Genomic DNA, 22,190 nt, shown 5'->3' with positions numbered 1-22,190 from the left:
AAAGGCAATCATGTACCGATGGAAATAGACAAAATGCTTCAATCTAAGACTGTTTTGGGAAATGATGGTTTACCCATTGTCTTTTGTCCCATTTGTGCTCTTTCCAATCTCTATCCTGCTGCCTGTCTTTTCTAAAACTCACAGAGACTTCTTGTCCCTTGATTCGCTTCTGTTATACCTTTCACTCCTTTATCTTATTCATGTCTTCCTTCCCTCTCCAGATTGAATCTTAAAAGTTGATCATTTTAAGGATAAGTCTGGTGATGAAGCCCTCAATTAATTTATGGCTTCCAACTGTGTTTAGTCTTCAGTTCAGCTCATAAGCCTTTTATTTCTACAAAGTTACATCTTTCTTATATCCCCCATACCAACTAAGACTTTTTTTCATTTCTTTTTACCTTACCTCTCTCCCTTCTCATTCTTTGCAAAATCTTGACTCATAATTTACAGATGAAAACTGAAGCCACAAGTAATGTCGTTCTCAATTTCCCCAACAATTACTTATGACAGTAAATCCAGCTGAACACCAATTCTAATTCTCTCTTTTGGCTTCAAGATCCTATATGATTGACTATCCTTTCCTTTATGACTATTTGGGAGCAACCTTAAAGGTATGACGTGTAGAAATGTGTAAATGTGTGACATATTAAGATATTAATGTGAACCACAAACTCTGCTGCATAGCAAGTGAATAAGCCTAGCCAGTGGTTCAGGATCAGTACCTCATGGGTCTGTTGTCCTGAACAAACCAGAGACTTGGTGATTAATTAAAAAAACTGTTTTGTTACTTAATATTGTTATGAGAAGGAAACTAACTGCTAGAGTTGGTGAAGTCAAGAGATTGAAGAGGTCTAGGAAACTCATATTTTAAAAATAAAGAAGTTTTAGGAAATATATTCTTGATATAAGTGAGCCCATCATATGCTCTATAAGAAAAAAAAAGCCATTTTCCTTAATTGTAAAAGTGATACATATAAAAAAATAACATCACAACCTGTAGCAGTGTAATTCTACAATATAGAGATAATGGCTGGTGATATTTTCGGTCAAGAAATTTCCTTTCTCTTATGAATACATGTTATGTAAACTGGGATCATACTGTATGTAGTTTTATTTCTTAGCTTTTAAAAATTATCCACTGAACATTATGTCATTAAAAATTCTTGAAGGCATCATTTTAAATTGTTATATATTAATCGATTATATGGACAAATCCTAATTTCTTCCTTTATTTTTAAAATTTATTTTATTTTTTATTTTTGGCTGTGTTGGGTCTTCGTTGCTGCATGCAGGCTTTCTCTAGTTGTGGTGAGCAGGGGCTACTTTTCGTTGGGGTGTGCGGGCTTCTCATTGCGGTGGCTTCTCCTGTTGCGGGGCAGGGGCTGTAGGCGCGCAGGCTTCAGTAGTTGCGGCTCGTGGGCTCTAGAGCATGGGCTCAGTAGTTGTGGCACACAGGCGTAGTTGCTCCATGGCATGTAGGATCTTCCCGGATCAGGGCTCGAACCCGTGTCCCCTGCATTGGCAGGCAGATTCTTAACCACTGCGCCACCAGGGAAGTCCGACAAATCCTAATTTCTTGACTTGCCTTATTGTTGGACATTTAGGTCATTTCCAAATTTTCAGTATTGTTTTGTGGTGAACATCTCTGTTCATACAAATGTGCATACATACTTGCCCAAACCTCATATTTCCTCAGAAATAAAATTCAAGGGCCAAAGGGATGACTATTTTAAAGCTAGTGATTTGGCCAAAGTGCTTATCAAAAACTGTGTCCAAAATTAAATGCTTCCCAGAAATAAACCCACACACCTCTGGTCAATTAATCTTCAACAAAGGAGGCAAGAATATACAATGGAAAAAAGTGTCTTCAGCAAGTGGTGTTGAGAAAATTGGACAGCTACATGTAAATCAATGAAGTTAGAACACACCCTTATACCATACACAAAAGTAAACTCAATATGGCTTAAACTCTTAAATATAAGACATGACACCATAAAACTCCTAGAAGAGAACACAGGCAAAAACATTCTGACATAAATGATACCAATGTTTTCTTAGATCAGTCTCCCAAAACAATAGAAATAAAAGCCAAAAATAAATAAATGGGACCTAACCAAACTTACAAGCTTTTGTAGAGCAAAGGGAACCATAAACAAAATGAAAAGACAGCCTACAGACTGGGAGAAAATATTTGCAAATGATGTGACCAACAAGGGCTTAATTTACAAAATATACAAACAGCTCATACAACTCAACCACAAAAAAACAAACAACCGAATCGAAAAATGGGCAGAAGACCTAAACAGACATTTCTCCAAGGAAGACATACAGATGGCCAACAAACACATGAAAAGATGCTCAACATCACTCATTATTAGAGAAATGCAAATCAAAACTACAATGAGGTATCACCTCACAACAGTCAGAATGGCCATCATCAAAAAATCTACAAATAATAAACGCTGGAGAGGGTTTGGAGAAAAGGGAACCCTCTTGCACTGTTGGTGGGAACGTAAACTGGTGCAGCCACTTTGGAGAATAGTATGGAGGTTCCTCAAGAGACTAAAAATATAGTTGCCATATGATCCAGCAATCCCACTCCTGGGCATATATCCAGACAAAACTATAATTCAAAAAGATAACATGCACCCCTGTGTTCATTGCAGCATTATTGACAATAGCCAAGACACGGAAGTAACCTAAATGTCCACTGACAGATGAATGATAAAGAAGATATGGTACATATACACAATGGAACACTACTCAGCCATGAAAAAGAATGAAATAATGCCATTTGCAGAAATATGGATGGACCTAGAGACTGTCATACAGAGTGGAGTTAAGTCAGAAAGAGAAAGACAAATACCATATGATATCATTTATATGTGGAATCTAAAATATGACACAAATGAACCTATCTACCAAACAGAAACAGACTCACAGACACAGAAAACAGACTTGTGGTTGCCAAAGGGGAGAGGGGGTGCAGAAGAGATGGATTGGGAGTTTGGGATTAGCAGATGCAAACTATTATATATAGAATGGATAAACAACAAAGTCCTAGTGTATAGCACTGGGAACTATATTCAATATCCTGTGATAAACCATAATGGAAAAGAATGTGATAAAGAATATATATATATATGTATAACTGAATCACTTTGCTGTACAGTAGAAATTAACATTGTAAATCAACTATACTTTAATGAAATAAATTTTAAAAAATTAAAAAAATTATATGCTCAATATACTTTCACCTGCACTAAATACTAAATTAAAAGTAAAAATAATTTGTGGATTGCTAGGGAAAAATTTTGTTTTTGCTGAATAAATGCAAATTAAAATTTCACTAAGCTTCATGAGAGTACTAAGTACTTTTTTTTTTTTTCAGTCATGATCATCTGGCTTCTATCTCTCACACCCCATGGAAATTGCTCTTAAGATCAGCACTGGCCTGCTTAATTGCCAAATGAATAGCCTATTTTCAGGCCTCATTTTTACCATTTTCCATTTTTTTCTCTGTGTTATGACTGTTAGCCACCCATATGTTTTCTTAATTTTATTTATTTATATTTAAAAATAATGCTTATATTCAAATCGTGTGAAATTCAAAAAAGTATTCCTCTTATTTGTCCCAAGATATCTTAGCTCTTCTCCCTAAGGATCACCAATGTTTTCAGTTGCTTATGTAACCCTTCAGAGATATTTAATCACATAAAAGTAATTATGGGATTTTAATCACATAAAAGCAATATATTTAAATCACATAAAAGCAATTGTTTTATATTTAATCACATAAAAGCAATCACAAGTATATACACACACACAGTAACGATTTACACAAATTGTAACACATAATTAACCACATCTAACTTTTTGCATTTAATATACCTTGGACATTTTACCATAAGTACATAAAGAATTTCTTCATTAATTTCTATGGCTACATAATGTATCAGAATTTATTTGATTAGTCCCTAATTGATGGACATTTGTTTCCAGTCCTTTGTCATTATAAACAATACTGCAATGAATTCGTTGTACATTCACAATTCTCGAAGTAGGACTGCTAAGTCAAAGAGCATATGCATTTATAATTTTGATAGATATCAACAAATTACTGCCTGCAGAGACTGAACTAATTTACCTTCTCTAGTAATGCATGAGAATGGCTTTCCTTTTCTTGTTTATTTGTAGGAGTGTTATAACAGGGAAATTAGCCTTTTTCCTGTGATGAGTTCCACAAATTCTTTTCTCAGACTGTCATTTGTCTTTTGATTGTTTATGGTGGTTGGTACCAGATAAAATGCTTTATTTTCTGTATGGTTGACTTTACCATACTTTTTGTTAGTGGCTTCTGGTTCTTCTGAGGTTATAAAATAATTCTCTAAGGTGTTTTTAAGGTATATTTTATAGTTTAATTCTTTACAGGCAAAACTTTGACCCATTTGGAATCTAATGTAAAGTGTCACTTGTGTACTGACACTATTGAATAACATCCCTCCTTGTGGAAACTGTCCATCCTTGACTTCTAGGAACTATTCTTTCATGATTTTTTAAAAATAATGATGACTCCTTTCATTACTGACATCTACTCTCTTCAACTCATGGAATGTTAAAAGTTGATGCAGAGAATTACAGTATCTTATGCACAAATACTTACCTATTTATAGAGGCTAGCATGCCAGGACTGACATGCTGACACTGAGGAGTTTTTGCCAGTGGAAAGATAACCGATGATGGAGTTGTTGGATTTCTGTCCATATTTGGCAGAATATCATCCTCTTCTTGACTGTCCCGGAAACTTGGTAACTAGAAAGCAAATATATATTACTGACAGGCACTCCTAAAAACGGAATTCCTCATTATCACAAATTGTTTTTTTGGGGGGATGATAAGTTGTTTACTGTCTTATAATTTCACAACTGAGTAACTAAAAATAATAGTAGGTAGAGAACAGAGCCTTGGCCTCTAAAAAACTTAGTTTCTGTTATTGTAAAACAGAGATAATGGACACACATTTCTAGCACTGTGTAGACCAGGGTCAGCAAATGTTTTCTGTAGAGCCAGATAGAAAATATTTTAGGGTTTTGTGGTCCATACAGTCTCTATTCCAACTACTCAGCTCTGCTGTTGAAGCAAGAAAGCAGCCATAGCTAACATGTCTGTGTTACAATAAAATAATGTTTACAAAAAGAGGTGATATGCCAGATTTGGCCTATGCACTAAGTATGCTGACCTCTGTGTAGACAGAACAAAACAAAACTGTAATTGGTTTACTATTATGCTTGGTACTAAATAGACAGTCAAGCAGTATTAAACTTTTTGTGTGCATATATTTCCAATAAACAGCAATTCCTTAATTACCTTTATATTAAAACCTTAGAAACAGTGGACTTCTGCCACAGAAAATGAACTAGTTCACTGCTTTCTATTTCTATTGCTTTTAAAATGTTGCTACTGTTGCATTTAGGCCAAAACAAATATAGAACCTGAAATGATGGGGGAATAATATAAAGAGTACAATGTCTAAAGGACCATGGTTTTTGTGCAGAGAACACAGTAAGATTCTCAGATGGCTCCCTTAAAATACCTTCCTTCATAACCTGTGTAGGCAAAAAGAGAGCCCAGATAATGATGTTATTACTAAATTCTTAAAGCACTGTGTAGCCTTTTAAAATTGCAGATGATTTAACAACATTGTGAAATGGGTAGATGAAAAAAATTACCCTTAAGTGTAGCTCACAAAAACAAATCTCAGTTTTTATGCTTAATAATGCAGTTGTCTATATCCATCCATTTTTGCATTACTTTAATCTTAATATTCTTAACATTTTATATTTAGAGTCTACAAAGTCTCAGATTTGCACTTAATATTTGCACTATATTTAACTGTGTTTATGAAGTACATCCTTACTGGATATATAGATTGTTTTCAGCTTTTTGCTGTGAAGATAAACGTACAAGGAGTATCTTTGTGAAGATTTTTGCCTTCTTTTGAATTTCTTAGGATAAACTCCCATGAATAGATATCTTTATGGCTCTCATATATTGCCATAATGCTTTCCAAAAGGTAAGATTCAATTATGTATACACTGACATATGACTATATCAGCATGCCTACTGCTTTTTGTTAGTGAATATTTTAACTTATTTTTTTAAAAGATTCTGTAATTTAGAAGGTATATAATTTACTTTGTTTTCCTTTGATAGCTAGTTAAAATGCCCCTAAGTGTTCATTCAGCCTTTTGAATTTTTCTTGCCTACTTTTTTCCTGTGAGCTTGATACTTTTTATTATTCCAGTAACATCTGAATGAGTTCTTCATATTATACATATTATTGTCTTTATCTGTTGCAAATATTTTATCCCAGTCACTGAAGTTTTTAGTTTTGTGATTTTTCATATTACAAAAATTCTTGTATCCATTCAAATCTGTCAATCTTATGCTGTCACTTAATCCCTCCTCCCAATTTACTATGCAGTAGGTAATAATCTTTTCTTATCACCCCCCCTTTTTAAGTTTGCCTCACTGCATATGAATTTTAAATATATATGTTTGGTCTATCTCTGGATTTTCTATTTGGTTCTACAACCATTACTTCTGAACCCCACTGAAGGGGAGACTCTGGCCACTGATGAGAATGGCATCAGACTGCTTCTTATACTATACTATACTATACTTTGGCATATCAGTGAGGGCTATCAATCCTTGGCCTAAATATTAGGGATGAACACTAACCATACATAATATGAAAGATATAAAAGTAAGTATAAAGAAAACAATGATTTCATACATTTAAGATGCTTACCAGTACTCTTTGATGCTGCAAAGGTGTTGTACTGAAAAAATCATCATGGTCATCTTTTGGCAACTGTTCCAGAAAATCCCTCATCTGCTGCTTCCTTTTAAGAGTTCCCACTTTGGCAGTTATCTTAATAGTTTGCTTCTTATCAGAATCACTGATCTTGCCTTAAGAGTCAGCAAAACATTTTGATAAGGATTTAGTCATTTATACTAACTGCTCTATAAAGTGAACAGCCTTTGCAAATTCTGAATTGTGTATTTACATTAAATAAACTCAGTCTCTGTTGTTAATATTTCCAAGCCTCTGATATAACAAATGATTCTTTCTACACTGGGATCTGCGCCATGTGATTAGATTACAAGACTACTCAGGAAGAAATTACATTAGGATTAGGTAGCGTGAGGTTGAAAAGGTTCTTTACCTGTGAGAAAGGTTACCTCTCACACTTCTCTCGCTGACTACCTAACTTATTGATTTTGCTAAAATATAAACCTTATTGAATTAGGACAGGGATACTGAATATTCCCTAAAGCCTGGTATAGGACTTCTCTGGCAGAAACCCTGGCCAAGAGTGTGTACTCCTGCGGACTATAAAACTAAATTTATTCTGAGTTTTCTTATGAATTACTAGGGGGCCCTACCCAAGTGGCCTCAAATTAACTTAGACCCTTAGAACAATAATCCAGTTATTGAAATCTCTGGATCCAACTGCAGATTTCCTAGAACAAACTCAAGGCACAAGGCTGCTAAGGCTACTATTGATGTAAGTAAGTAGCTAGGTCAGACTTAAAAATTAAAAAGATGATCCTTGGAGTTCTTCCTAGCTTTAAAAATTTTAAAACAACAACAACAAATACCTATAATAAAACACATGGATAAATAGAAAATACATCTAGTAAGTGATCAGAAATTGATACTGATCAGGAAACTTGCACAAGCCTTTTAGATAGCCTCATCCGCCAGACAGCAGACAGGAGAAGCAAGAAGATCCTGCAGCCTGTGGAACAAAAACCACATTCACAGATAGACAAGATGAAAAGGCAGAGGGCTATGTACCAGATGAAGGAACAAGATAAAACCTTAGAAAAACAACTAAATGAAGTGGAGATAGGCAACCGTGCAGAAAAAGAATTCAGAAAAACGATCGTGAAGATGATCCAAGACCTCGGAAAAAGAATGGAGGCAAAGATGTAGAAGATGCAAGAAATGTTTAACAAAGATCCAGAAGAATTAAAGAACAAACAAACAGAGATGAACAACACAATAACTGAAATGAACAATATACTAAAAGGAATTAATAGCAGAATAACTGAGGCAGAAGAACGGATAAGTGACCTGGCAGACAGAATGATGGAATTCACTGTCGTGGAACAGAATAAAGAAAAAAGAATGAGGAAAAATGAAGACAGCCTAAGAGACCTGTGGGACAACATTAAATGCAACAACATTGGAATTATAGGGATCCCAGAAGGAGGAGAGAGAGAGGACCCAAGAAAATATTTGAAGAGATTATAGTCGAAAACTTCCCTAACATGGGAAAGGAAATAGCCACCCAAGTCCAGGAAGTGGAGAGAGTCCCATACAGGATAAACCCAAGGAGAAACACGCCGAGACATAAAGTAATCAAATAGGCAAAAATTAAAGACAAAGAAGAATTGAATACAGCAAGGGAAAAACTACAAATAACATACAAGGGAACTCCCATAAGGTTAACAGCTGATTTCTCAGCAGAAACTCTACAAGCCAGAAGGGAGTGGCATGATATATTTAAAGTGATGAAAGGGAAGAACCTACAACCAAGATTACTCTACTGGGCAAGGATCTTATTCAGATTTGATGGAGAAATCAAAAGCTTTACAGACAAGCAAAAGCTAAGAGAATTCAGCACCACCAAACCAGCTCTACAACAAATGCTAAAGGAACTTCTCTAAGTGTGAAACACAAGAGAAGAAAAGGACCTAAAAAAAAAAACCCAAACAATTAAGAAAATGGTAAAAGGAACATACATATCAATAATTACCTTAAACGAAAATGGATTAAATGCTCCAACCAAAAGACACAGGCTTGCTGAATGGATACAAAAACAAGACCCATATATATGCTGTCTACAAGAGACCCACTTCAGACCAAGGGACACATTCAGACTGAAAGTGAGGGGATGGAAAAAGATATTCCATGCAAATGGAAATCAAAAGAAAGCTGAAGTAGCAATACTCATATCAGATAAAACAGACTTTAAAATAAAGAATGTTACAAGAGACAAGGAAGTACACTACATAATGATCAAGAAATCAATCCAAAAAGAAGATATAACAATTATACATATATATGCACCCAACATAGGAGCACCTCAATACATAAGGCAACTGCTAACAGCTTTCAAAGAGGAAATCGGCAGTAACACAATAATAGTGGGGGACGTTAACACCTCAGTTACACCAATGGACAGAGCATCCAAACAGACAATTAATAAGGAAATACAAACTTTAAAACACAATAGACCAGACAGATTTAATTGACATTTATAGGACATTCCATCCAAAAACAGGTTACACTTTCTTCTCAAGTGTGCACGGAACATTCTCCAGGATAGACCACATTTTGGGTCACAAATCAAGCCTCAGTAAATTTAAGAAAATTGAACTCATATCAAGCATCTTTTCTGACCACAATGCTATGAGATTAGAAATCAATTATGGGGGAAAAAATGTAAAAAACACAAACACATGATGAGGCTAAACAATACGTTACTAAATAACCAAGAGATCACTGAAGAAAAATCAAAGAGGAAATAAAAAAATACCTAGAGACAAATGATAATGAAAACACGATGATGCAAAACCTATGGGATGCAGCAAAAGCAGTTCTAAGAGGGAAGTTTATAGCTATACAAGCCTACCTGAAGAAACAAGAAAAATCTCAAACAATCTAACCTTACACCTAAAGGAACTAGAGAAAGAAGAACAAACAAAACCCAAAGTTAGCAGAAAGAAAGAAATCATAAAGATCAGAGCAGAAATAAATGAAATAGAAACAAAGAAAACAACAAAGATCAATAAAACTAAAAGCTGGTTCTTTGAGAAGATAAACAAAATTGATAAACCATTAGCCGGACTCATCAAGAAAAAGGAGAGGACTCAAATCAATAAAATCAGAAATGAAAAAGGAGAAGTTACAACAGACACTGCAGAAATATAAAGCATCCTAAGAGACTACTACAAGCAACTCTATGTCAATAAAATGGACCACCTGGAAGAAATGGACAAATTCTTAGAAAGGTATAACCTTCTAAGACTAAACCAGGAAGAAACAGAAAATATGAACAGACCAATCACAAGTAATGAAATTGAAACTGTGATTAAAAATCTTCCAACAAACAAAAGTCCAGGACCAGATGGCTTCACAGGTAAATTCTATCAAACATTGAGAGAAGAGCTAACACCCATCCTTCTTAGACTCTTCCAAAAAATTGCAGAGAGAGGAACACTCCCAAACTCATTCTATGAGGCCACCATCACCCTGATACCAAAACCAGACAAAGATACTACAAAATAAGAAAATTACAGACCAATATCACTGATGAATATAAATGCAAAAGTCCTCAACAAAATACTAGCAAACAGGATCCAACAACACATTAAAAGGATCATACACCATGATCAAGTGGGATTTATCCCAGGGATGCAAGGATTCTTCAATATACGCAAATCAATGTGATACACCATATTAACAAATTGAAGAATAAAAACCATATGATCATCTCAATAGATGCAGAAAAAAAGCTTTTGACAAAATTCAACACCCATTTATGACAAAAACTCTCCAGAAAGTGGGCATAGAGGGAACCTGCCTCAACATAATAAAGGCCATATATGACAAACCCACAGCAAACATCATTCTCAATGGTGAAAAACTGAAAGCATTTCCTCTAAGATCAGGAACAAGACAAGGATGTCCACTCTCGCCACTATTATTCAACATAGTTTTGGAAGTCCTAGCCATGGCAATCAGAGAAGAAAAAGAAATAAAAGGAATACAAATTGGAAAAGAAGAAGTAAAACTGTCACTGTTTGCAGATGACATGATCCTATACATAGATAATCCTAAAGATGCCACCAGAGAACTACTAGAGCTAATCAATGAATTCAGTAAAGTTGCAGGATACAAAATTAATACATAGAAATCTCTTTCATTCCCCTACACTAATGATGAAAAATATGAAAGAGAAATTAAGGAAACACTCCCATTTACCACTGCAACAAAAAGAATAAAATACAGAGGAATAAACCTACTTAGGGAGACAAAAGACCTGTATGCAGAAAAGTATAAGACAGTGATGAAAGAAATTAAAGATGATACAAACAGATGGAGAGATATAGCATGTTCTTGGATTGGAAGAATCAATATTGTGAAAATGACTAAACTACCCAAAGCAATCTACAGATTCAATGCAATGCCTATCAAATTACCAATGGCATTTTTCACAGAACTACAACAAAAAATCTTAAAATTTGTATGGAGGCACAAAAGACCCCCAATAGCCAAAGCAGTCTTGAGGGAAAAAAACAGAGCTGGAGCAATCAGACTCCCTGACTTCAGATTATACTACAAAGCTACAGTAATCAAGACAATATGGTAGGGGCACAAAAGCAGAAATATAGATCAATGGAACAGGACAGAAAGCACAGAGATAAACCCACGTACCTATGGTCAACTAATCTATGACAAAGGAGGCAAAGGATATACAATGGAGAAAAGACAGCCTCTTCAATAAGTGGTGCTGGGAAAACTGGACAGCGACATGTAAAAGAATGAAATTAGAACACTACCTAACACCATACATAAAAATAAGCTCAAAATAGATTAGAGAACTAAATGTAAGACTAGACAGTATAAAACTCTTAGAGGAAAACATAGGAAGAACACTCTTTGACATAAATCACAGCAAGATGTTTTTGATCCACCTCTTAATGGAAATAAAAACAAATATAAGCAAATGGGACCTAATGAAACTTAAAAGCTTTTGCACAGCAAAGGAAACTACAAACAAGACGAAAAGAGAACCCTCAGAATGGGAAATATATTTGCAAATGAATCAACGGACAGAGAATTAATCACCAAAATATATAAACAGCTCATGCAGCTCAATATTAAAGAAACAAACAACCCAATCCAAAAATGGGCAGAAGATCTAAATAGATATTTCTCCAAAGAAGACATACAGATGGCCAAGAAGCACATGAAAAGGTCCTCAACATCACTAATTATTAGAGAAATGCAAATCAAAACTACAATGAGGTATCACCTCACAACAGTTAAAATGGTCATCATCAGAAAATCTACAAACAAATGCTGGAAAGGGTGTGGAGAAAAGGGAACCCTCTTGCGCTGTTGGTGGGAATGTAAATTGACACAGCCACTATGGAGAACAGCATGGAGATTCCTTAAAAAACTAAAAAAAACTAAAAATAGAATTACCACATGAACCAGCAATCCCACTACTGGGTTACCCAGAGGAAACCATAATTCAAAAAGACACATGCATCCCAATGTTCACTGCAGCACTATTTACAATAGCCAGGTCATGGAAGCAACCTAAATGCCCCTCGACAGACGAATGATTAATGTAGATGTGGTACATATATACAATGGAATATTACTCAGCCATAAAAAGGAATGAAATTGGGTCGTTTGTAGACACGTGGATGAATCTACAGACTGTCATACAGAGTGAAGTAAGTCAGAAAGAGAAAAACGAATATCGCATATTAACACATATATGTGTAACCTAGAAAAATGGTACAGATGAACCGGTTTGCAGGGCAGAAATTGAGACACAGATGTACAGAACAAACGTATGGACACCAAGGGGGGAAAGCAGTGGAGGGTGGGGGTGGTGGTGTGATGAATTGGGAGATTGGGATTGACATGTATACACTGATGTGTATAAAATGGATAACTAATAAGAACCTGCTATATAAAAAAATAAAATAAAATTCAAAAAAAGAAATCGATACTGAGAACTAGGAAAAAACTATTTCCTACAAAGGTTACCTTTGGGGTTGACTGGCTTTTTCTTGGTGACATGTTTCTGAGATCTTTTTCCTCGAGGATCTTCCATGTATTTCCTCTGGCATTCATGAGCAGATCGAGAACCTACAGCCATAGCCACCTCTGACCAGAAACCAGGTTTGTGCTTTGGAAGAGATGCAAAAGCACTATGGAAGACCAAAAACAGTTAAAGAACAAGCAATTCAACTCAATAAAAAAATAACCTTCTGAAGACATACCACTAAATCAAGGAGAATTACTGAGCTGAAGGAATTTTATCAAAATCATTCTAGATAACTATTTAGGAAGAAGACAGTATTCTCTCCACTTAATAACCTACTCTAATGCTTAAAATGCAAAGATGTAAGTGTACATATCTAGTAGATGCCTTCTATTTTGTTGTAGTCTATTAAACCTGAAAAACCATGCCCAATCTTTCAACATTTTTTTCCTAAGTCCAACTAATCAGTGATTAGATCTTTGGGGGGACTCTAGTATGACTAACGTTTGTACACTGGTGCACAAATCTTACTGGTGCTAACTATATTGGAAGACAAGCTCCTAGTTTCTATATATTCCATGTTACAAACTCTTATTATAAAGTGTTACGCTTGCTTTCATTCTATTATAATTTATAGAACGCAATATTTTAGATATAATACTTAATTGAGGGAAATGAAAATTGAAATAGAAAAAAACTAAGTCAATATAAGGTAGTTCCCCAATTTAACAAACGAGTTACATTCTAAAATCTCATTGCAAATGATTACAGTAAGTCCCCTGCATATGAATTTCGTTCCGAGACTGCATTTTTAAGTCCAATTTGTTGGTAAGTCCAACAAAGTTAGCCTAGGTATCCAACTAACACAATTGGCTATATAGTGCTATACTGTAGTATGCTTATATTACTTTTCACACAAATAATACATAAAAAACAAACACAAAAAATAAAAACATTTTTACTCTTACACTAAAGTACCTTGAAAAGTACAGTAGTACCAGCTACATCACCACTGCTTTTATGCTTGCATCCGGACATCCTGGGCTTGAAATAAAGATACTGTACTACTGTACTCGATACAGTATTGTACAGTAAAGCACACAAAAGCACAACTACTTGTAAAGGATGCACACATGTGACAGTATACACCAGACATGTGAACTAACTTATGTGACTGGACATGTGAACACATGTTCACATCTTCAGAAGTTCACAACTTGAAGGTTCGGATGTAGGGGACTTACTGTATTTAGAACCTGGTATACATATTACTGCCCTCCCCCTCCAAGAGATTTTATATATTGTGGTTAGGCTGATAGTTCTGCCAGAAAAGATCTATTTAACTCACCAGTTAACCTATGCAGTGTTATGCTGGTAAATTTTTAACAACTAGTTCTCTGGGGTTAAAAAGCCCCAATTTGTAGTGTTTGTCAATTTCCATGTTGTAAATACTCCTATTGTGGATGATTTCAAGTTACCAACATGGAGTAAGAAATGTGCAACAGCACACAATTATAAAGAATTTCCACTACACAGATATGACAGATGTAAAGAACCTCAAGGGCACAGATAATAAAATATAGTAAAATAATTAGGAAGTGATGAGTTTAGAGTTATAGTTTGTTTCTAATAGACTTATTTAACCTTTAGTTTATATAATTGAATTTTTAATAATGATTATGAAACATTTAATTTGTAAAATTCATGAAAACTTAAGAATCAACTTTTGTGAACAGATATGATCTAACTACAGAATACCACTCACTCGATGCATAAAAGGAGAACAAATACTTACGGGCATTGAACACTTAACAAATGTTCTACTCTTGCATAACTAATCATTCCACATGTGTTCTAAAGTGGAGAACTATAGGGAGGGGGCTCAAGCTTCCCTATCTGTGTACATAGCTAACATTCAAGTCTAGGATTGCCTAAAAGGACTATTTTGTCATAATAAAAATACTTAATGCACTTAATAAGAAATTAGTCTGTAATGAACACATCTCCTCTAGTTAATCCCAGATAATTTAAAAAGGCAAATGTAATCATATCACTCCAGTCCTACTTAAAAATCACTTCATCATTTTTAAGCATAAAAACCGAAATATGATCCATGTTCTTCCTTGCCTGTCTATTCTCATTCCTCTACAGCTCTTCCCTCACTTTCTGTATGCCAGTTATTTTGGCCTTTAGTATTTTTAAATATGCTCTTACTTTCTACTTTTACATACATTGTTTTAATTTAAAACGTACTTATCATGAATCTTTGGCCTAAATACTTCTTATTTAACCTTCAAACCTTAGTTCTAGTATCTGCCTAAACTAAGTCAGATTTCCCTGATAAATACTGTCATAAACTTCTTACAGGGATTATTTGCTAAGTATCTGTCTACCATACTAGGTTATAAGCATGATGGGGGGGGTACAAAACAGTGGGCTGCAACCAAGAATCACTTAAGGAGCTTATAGCAAAATGCAAGTAAGCAAGTAAAATAAGCGAACAGATTCATAGACTCTATCCCTGAAGATTTCAATACAGTAAGTCTGGGGCGGCAATCCTTTGCATTTTCCAAAAGCTCCTCATGTGATTATTTTGCTTTGAAATCAGCATTAGAATTGCTTTATGTTGTTTGTAAGAAAGAGGCATTACATCTGAGTGGAAAGTAGGAATAGGTGATAACAAGGAAATGTTACAGGGAGGAGGTGACATGTGAGATAAAATTTGAAGGATGGATAAAAATATAACAGGTGAAAATGAGGCCACAATATTGGCAAAGAAATGAAGCCAAGGAAGAACTACATATGGTTAGGGAATGATAAATAGTTCATATTTATAGAACAGTAAATTTCAAAGAAATAGCTGCAGGTCAAAGCTGTAAAAAACTAGAGAAGCATAACCCAAACCCAAACCTGTCATATCTGAACATTTTAATAGTATGCAGTCTAGGCACTTTTTAAACATTTTAAGTAAAATTGTCTTTTTGGGTATGGTCCTATGAATCTTAACAGATATATAACAGAACAGATGGAACAGTTCCATCAGACTGAAAAAAACTCCCAGTGCTACCCCTCTGTGGTCCACCACTATAACCACTGGAAATCCCTGATCCATTTTCTTTCTTTTTAGTTCTGTCTTCTCCAGAACATAACATAAATGGAATCATATAGGATGTAACCTTTTGGGCTGGCATTTTTCACTCAGCATAATACCTCTGAAATTCATTCAAGTGGTTACAAGTATCAATAGTTCTTCCTTTTTATTACTCAGTAGTCCACTCACTATAAGATCATACCACAATTTCATTTATGAAGAAAGTATCATGAAAATCAGGCAGAGAAATGAGCTACATAAAACCAAACTGTAACATTGTTTATGAACTTCTGGGCTCACACTGCACATTTTGATATATTTTCTTTGTTGTTCAGTTCAGAATATCTTCCCTTGAGACTTCCTCTTTGACCCATGGATTATTTATAGGTGTGTTATTTATTTTTCAACCACTTGGAATTTTTTGTTTTCTTTTATGGACTTGTAGTTTAATTCAATTATGGCCAGAGAACACCCTTTATATAACTTCAGTTATATTCAATTCATTAAGATTTGTTTTATGACCTAGTAAATGTTCTTTCTTAGTGAATAATCCACATATCCTTAGAAATAATGTGTTTTTTCCCTGTTGGGTACACTATTCCAAAATGTCAGCTAGCACAGTTGGCTGATGGTGTTGTTCATTCAGTGCTTGTATACCCTTATTAATTATGTGTCTACTACTGCCATCAATTACCAAGAGAAGAACACTGAAGTCTCCAACTATAATTGTGGATTTGACTCTTTTCAGTTCAGTACTTTCCTTTTAGTTCTGTCAGATTTTGATTCATGTATTTTGAGGTTTTGTTCTCAGGTGCATACACATTTAGGATTGTTAAGTCTTCCTGGTGAAATGGCACTTCTATCGTTTTGTAATGTCCTTCTTTATTCTCAGTATTTTCTTCATACTGAAATCTTTGATTAGTATTAGTATAGCCACTCCAGCTATCTATTGAATTTGCATGGTATGTATCTATCCTTTCACTTTTAACTTACCTATGTCCTATTTGAAGTGAGTTTCCTTTATACAACACAGTGGGATCATGATTTAAATTCATTCTAACAATCTTTTAAATGGTGCATTTAGATTATTAACATAATTAATGTAATTGTTTTTCTTTGTTCCTCCTGTTTTCTATTTCCTTTTTCTGCCTTTTTTAAAAAGTATTTTAATTTATCTATTATATGTTTGAAGATATGTGTAGTTTTTTAGTGGCTGCTCTGGGGTATACTATATACATACTGAACAGTCTACTTAGAATCAGTATCTTACTGCTTCAAGTAAAATCTTACCATCATATAAGCCTCTTCCTCACTTGTCTTCTGTATCACATTTATAAACACTGAAGAATTCCATCATGCAATGCAATATTTGCCTTAAACTGCTAAACATTTACAAGAACTCAAGAGAAGTCTACTGTAGTTACCCAGAGTTGCCATCTGTCTTCCTATTCCTTCATTCTTGATACTGACTGCCTCTTTCCTCTCTCATCTCATTCTGCTATTGAGCCTATCCAGTGAGTTTTTAATTTTATCTTATTTTTCAGTTCTAAAATTTCCATTTGATCCTTATTTACATTTTCTATTTCTTGCTGAGACATTATAAATTTCTGTTCAAGAATGTTTGCTTTTAGTTCCTGAAGCATTTTTATATACCTGCTTCAGAATCTTGTCAGATAATTCCAACATCTGTGTCAATCCCAGCATTCGCATCTGTTGATTATTTTTTCCATAAGAGTTGAAATTTTCCTGGTTCTTTGTATGCTAAGTAATTTTGGATTATTTCCTAGGCATTCTGAATTACAAAACTCTGGGTCTTATATATATTTTATAGAGAATATTAATATTTTTGTTTTAGCAGGCAACCAACCTGGCTGTAACCTGAGCTATAAATTCCAGTCAGTCTTCTGTGGTTGCAGTTTCAGTGTCAGTTCCATTTTTAAAGCTTTGCAGTGTTAATAGGATATACTGCATGTTGGACACTGGGTGGCTGGTCTGGAAACTGCATGGTGGTCTACCATTTAGTTCAGTTCTCAAAGTCTTGGGTATGCTACTTAGGATCAGATCCACAAATGGGCAACTCAAGGGTGAGCCTAAAAGTTCATAAACAACTTTATAGGGTTGCTTTCCCTAGGTCCTCCCTCTCTGCAGTCTTTGGTTCCCTAGGGTTCCCATTTTTGATTCTCTGGCAGAAACCTGGGGTTTTAGTTACCCAGCTCTGCTGCACACTTTATAAAACTGTATCTTTCTCCAGGGCCAAGCAAAGGACAGAAAGAGAAAATTGCAAAATGGTTTGCCCCACCCTTTTGAGACCTCTACCCGAACTGGAGAGGAAGGTTCCGCACTTTCAGAGTTTTAGGTATGTGTGGGCCCCAACTGATGCTGTGATGCTTGCTCCTGCTGGATTGTATGGGTACTGGGTTATAAGAGAAAGGAGAAAAGAAAAAGAAACAACTGAGAGATTTCCTCTACTGTTTCTGAGTGTTAGTAATCCCTCTTCCTGTTCAAGACATAACTGAAGGGCTTCTCTTTGAACTCTCTTTGTCTTGCCTCCATGCCCCCTTCCTGGTTTTAGGTGGCCTTGAGTTTAGCTTGGGGGAATATCTAGAGGAAAAACTGGAAATTCACTTCCAGTTTGGTGGTTCTTAAAATTCTAGTCTCCCTCAATCAACCTGTTATTATTTATCTTCCTGAGTCAACAAAAAGCTGTTCCAAGAATTCTGTCCAGGTGTTACAGCTGCATAGAAGAAACAGAGCGGAGTATGCTTACTCATCTTACTGGGAACTGGCATTCCAGGCACTTAAAACTCTCCTTGCATGATCTGAACATACAGCAAAGGTTGACAACCTTTATTAAAGGAAATAATGGGGGATACAGCTGGAAAGGATAACTGAGGTCAACTATTACTCTCAATGCAAGGCAGAAGAAATCTTTATATAATTTGAATTTGAGCAAGAATGCAAGTGAAGGTTTTTGATGTGTCAGAACCACAACTATACATTAAGACTAATCTGGAGTTGTATAAAACAGATTACTCAGATGAACAGAATAAAGTAAAAACACAAGGCTACTTACACAGTTCAGGCAAAAGGCATTAAAGGTCTGAAAAAAAGAGTAGTGTTAAGAAAAAGGCTGTACAGGCATATCTTGTTTTATTGCCCTTTGCTTTACTGTTTTTTTTTACAAACTGAAGGTTTGTGGCAACCCTGTGTCGAGCAAGTCTATCGGTGCCATATTTCCAACAGCATTTGCTCACTTCATAACTCTGTCACATTTGGTAATTCTCACAATATTTCACACTTTTTCATTATTATTATATTTGTTATGTGATCTGTGATGCTACTCTTGTATTGTTTGGGGTGCCATGAACTGCGCGAATATAAGACAGTGAATTTAATTGATAAATGTTGTGTGTGTTCTGACTGCTCCACTGACCAGCCATTCCCATCTCTCTCTCTCCTTGAGCCTCCTTATTCTCCGAGGATGCAAGAGTATTGAAATTAGGCCAATTAATAAGCCTACAATGGCCTCTAAATGTTCAAGTGAAAGGAAGAGTTGCAAGTCTCTCACTTTAAATCAAAAGCTAGAAATGATTAAGCTTAGTGAGGAAGGCATGTCAAGAGCTGACACAGGCTGAAAGCTAGGCCTCTTGTGCCAAACAGTTAGTAAAGTTGTGAATGCAAAGGAAAAAGTACTTTAAGGAAATTAAAAGTGCTACTCTAGTAAACACACAAATGATAACAAATAGCCTTATTGCTGATATGGAGAAAGTTTAGCGATCTGGATAGAAGATCAAACCAGTCACAAGATTCTTTTAAGCCAGTCTAATCTAGAGCAAGGTCCTAACTTTCTTTAATTCTATGAAGGGTGAGAGAGGTGAGGAAGCTTCAGATGAAAAGTCTGAAGCTAGCAGAGGTTGGCTCATGAGGTTTAATGAAAGAAGTGTCTCCATAAAAGTACAAAGTGAAGCAGCAAGTGCTAATGTAAAAGCTGCAGCAAGTTATCCAGAAGCTCTAGCTAAGATCATCAATGAAGGTGGCTACACTACACAACAGATTTTCAATGCAGACAAAACAGTCTTCTATGGGAAGAAGATGCCATCTATGACTTTTATAGCTAAGGAGGAAAAGTCAATGGCTGGCTTCAAATGACAGGCTGACTCTCTTGATACAGGCTCATGTAGCAGGGGACCTGAAGTTGAAGCCAATGCTTATTTACCATTCTGAAAATTCTAGGGTCCTTAGGTAGATTATGCTAAATCTCCTCTACCTGTGCTCTATAAATGGAACAAAGCCTGGAGGTCAGCACATCTATTTACAACAAAGTTTACTGAATCATTTTAAGACCACTGTGTAGAGCTACTGTTCAGAAAGAAAGATTCTTTTCAAAATATTACTGCTCATTTACAGTGTACCTGGCCACCCAAGAGCTCTGATGGAGATGTACAAGATTTATGTTGTTTTCAGCCTGCTAACATAACATCCATTCTGCAGCTTTTGAATCAAGGAGTAATTTTCATTTTCAAGTCTTATTATTTAAGAAATATATTTCCTAAGGCTAGAGCTACCATAGATAGTGATTCCTCTGATGGATCAAAGTAAATTGAAAACCTTCTGGAAAGGATTCACCATTAAAATGCCATTAAGAATATTCGTGATTCATGGGAAGAGGTCTATTGAAATATCAACATTCACAGGAGTTTGGAAGAAGTTGATTCCAACCCTCATGAATGACCTGGAGGAGTTAAAGACTTCAGTGGAAGAAGTCATTGCAGATGTAGTGGAAATACCGAGAACTAGAATTAGAAGTGGAGCCTAAAGATGTGGCTGAATTGCTACAATCTCCTGATAAAACTTGAACTTATGAGGAACTGCTTCTTATGGATGAGCAAAGAAAGTGATTTCACAAGATGAAATCTACTCCTGGTGAAGATGCTGTGAAGACTGTTGAAATGACAACAAAGGATTTAGAATATTACATAAACTTAGTTGATAAAGCAGCAGCAGGGTTTGAGAGGACTGACTCCAATTTTGAAAGAAGTTCTACTGTGGGTAAAATGCTATCAATATCAAGGCAAGACCCTCCAACAGCAAAAGGATTACAACTTGCTGAGGACTCAAATGATTAGCATTTTTAAGCAATAAATTATTTTTTTTAACTAAGGTATATACACTGGTGTTTTTGACATAATGCTATTGCACACTTAAGAGACTATAGTAGAGTGTAAACATAATTTTCAGGAAACCAAAAAATTAATGTGACTTTCTTTGTTGAGATATTTACCTTCTTCCAGTAGTCCAGAATTGAACCCACAATATTGCCTAAGTATAGCTGGTAGCTTCTTAATTTTTTAAAAAATTAGATTAAAAATCAATAATAATAGAGAGTTTAAACCCAGTTGACAAGAAAAATTACATATTCAGAAACAGGAATGTCAGGCAAAGTGGACAGGCAGGGGAAAATAAGTTTGATTTTTGACATATTAAGTTAGCTGTAGGTGAGATTTATGTAGAGATGTCCAGCAGGCAAAGGGAAATACAAACCTAAGTACAAGAATTCAAGACCAGAGGCACAGATTTGGAAGTCCCTTTGCAAAAAGGAAAAGTAGAACTTTGGAATGAAAAGAGCACTGAGGAATACACTACTGCTAGAAAGCAAGCAGCCAAAACCAAGAAGTCTGAAGAATAAGAAAACCTTCTCTGCCTGAAAATAAGATAGAAAAGGAAAATTTAGGAAATCGAGAAAGGAAGAGTACAGTGGCACAAAGATGCCTTAGGAAGAGAAGGTAGATTTGAAAATGAATTCCAAATGTTATAAAGTTGGGGGTACACAAGAGAATGGAACACTGAACGTGGCGTGTTTCTATGTTATCCTTCCCTCTTTTATCAATCATATCTTCCTTTCTGTCTACTAGATCATTTCCAAGAACATACCATTATACCCTGGCATGAGTCACCTTACAAACAAGCAAGCAAGCAACTAAACATACATGTTCCCTTATCCTCACACTGTCTTCTATGACTATGCATTCTTCTGTTCCCTATCATTGCCAAATTTCTTGTGTTGTCCATCTAGGTTGCCTTTACTGTCTCATTCACTCTTCATCTCTCAACTATGATCTGGCTTCCAATACTAACTACCACACTACTGAAACTGCTTTTCAAGTCTATGTAGCTAAATCCAATTCTCATCATACCTGATTTATCAAGCAGCACTAATTAAGAAACCTTGGACAAATCAC

General features: G+C 35.4%; 1 protein-coding gene across 1 annotated transcript in view; it reads right to left on the bottom strand.

Moving 5' to 3' along the window:
- MIS18BP1 (MIS18 binding protein 1) overlaps positions 1-22,190 on the bottom strand; it is a 54,168-nt gene that overhangs the window by 5,516 nt on the left and 26,462 nt on the right. The window contains 3 exon segments of the mRNA XM_007467376.1: positions 4,664-4,812; positions 6,812-6,972; positions 12,854-13,026. Of these exon segments, the coding sequence (XP_007467438.1) occupies positions 4,664-4,812; positions 6,812-6,972; positions 12,854-13,026 (483 nt within the window).

The sequence above is a fragment of the Lipotes vexillifer genome, unplaced genomic scaffold, assembly GCF_000442215.2.
Source record: "Lipotes vexillifer unplaced genomic scaffold, Lipotes_vexillifer_v1.1 scaffold190, whole genome shotgun sequence".
NCBI classification, from domain to species: domain Eukaryota; kingdom Metazoa; phylum Chordata; class Mammalia; order Artiodactyla; family Lipotidae; genus Lipotes; species Lipotes vexillifer.
This window is presented reverse-complemented; position numbering and strand designations above follow the sequence as displayed.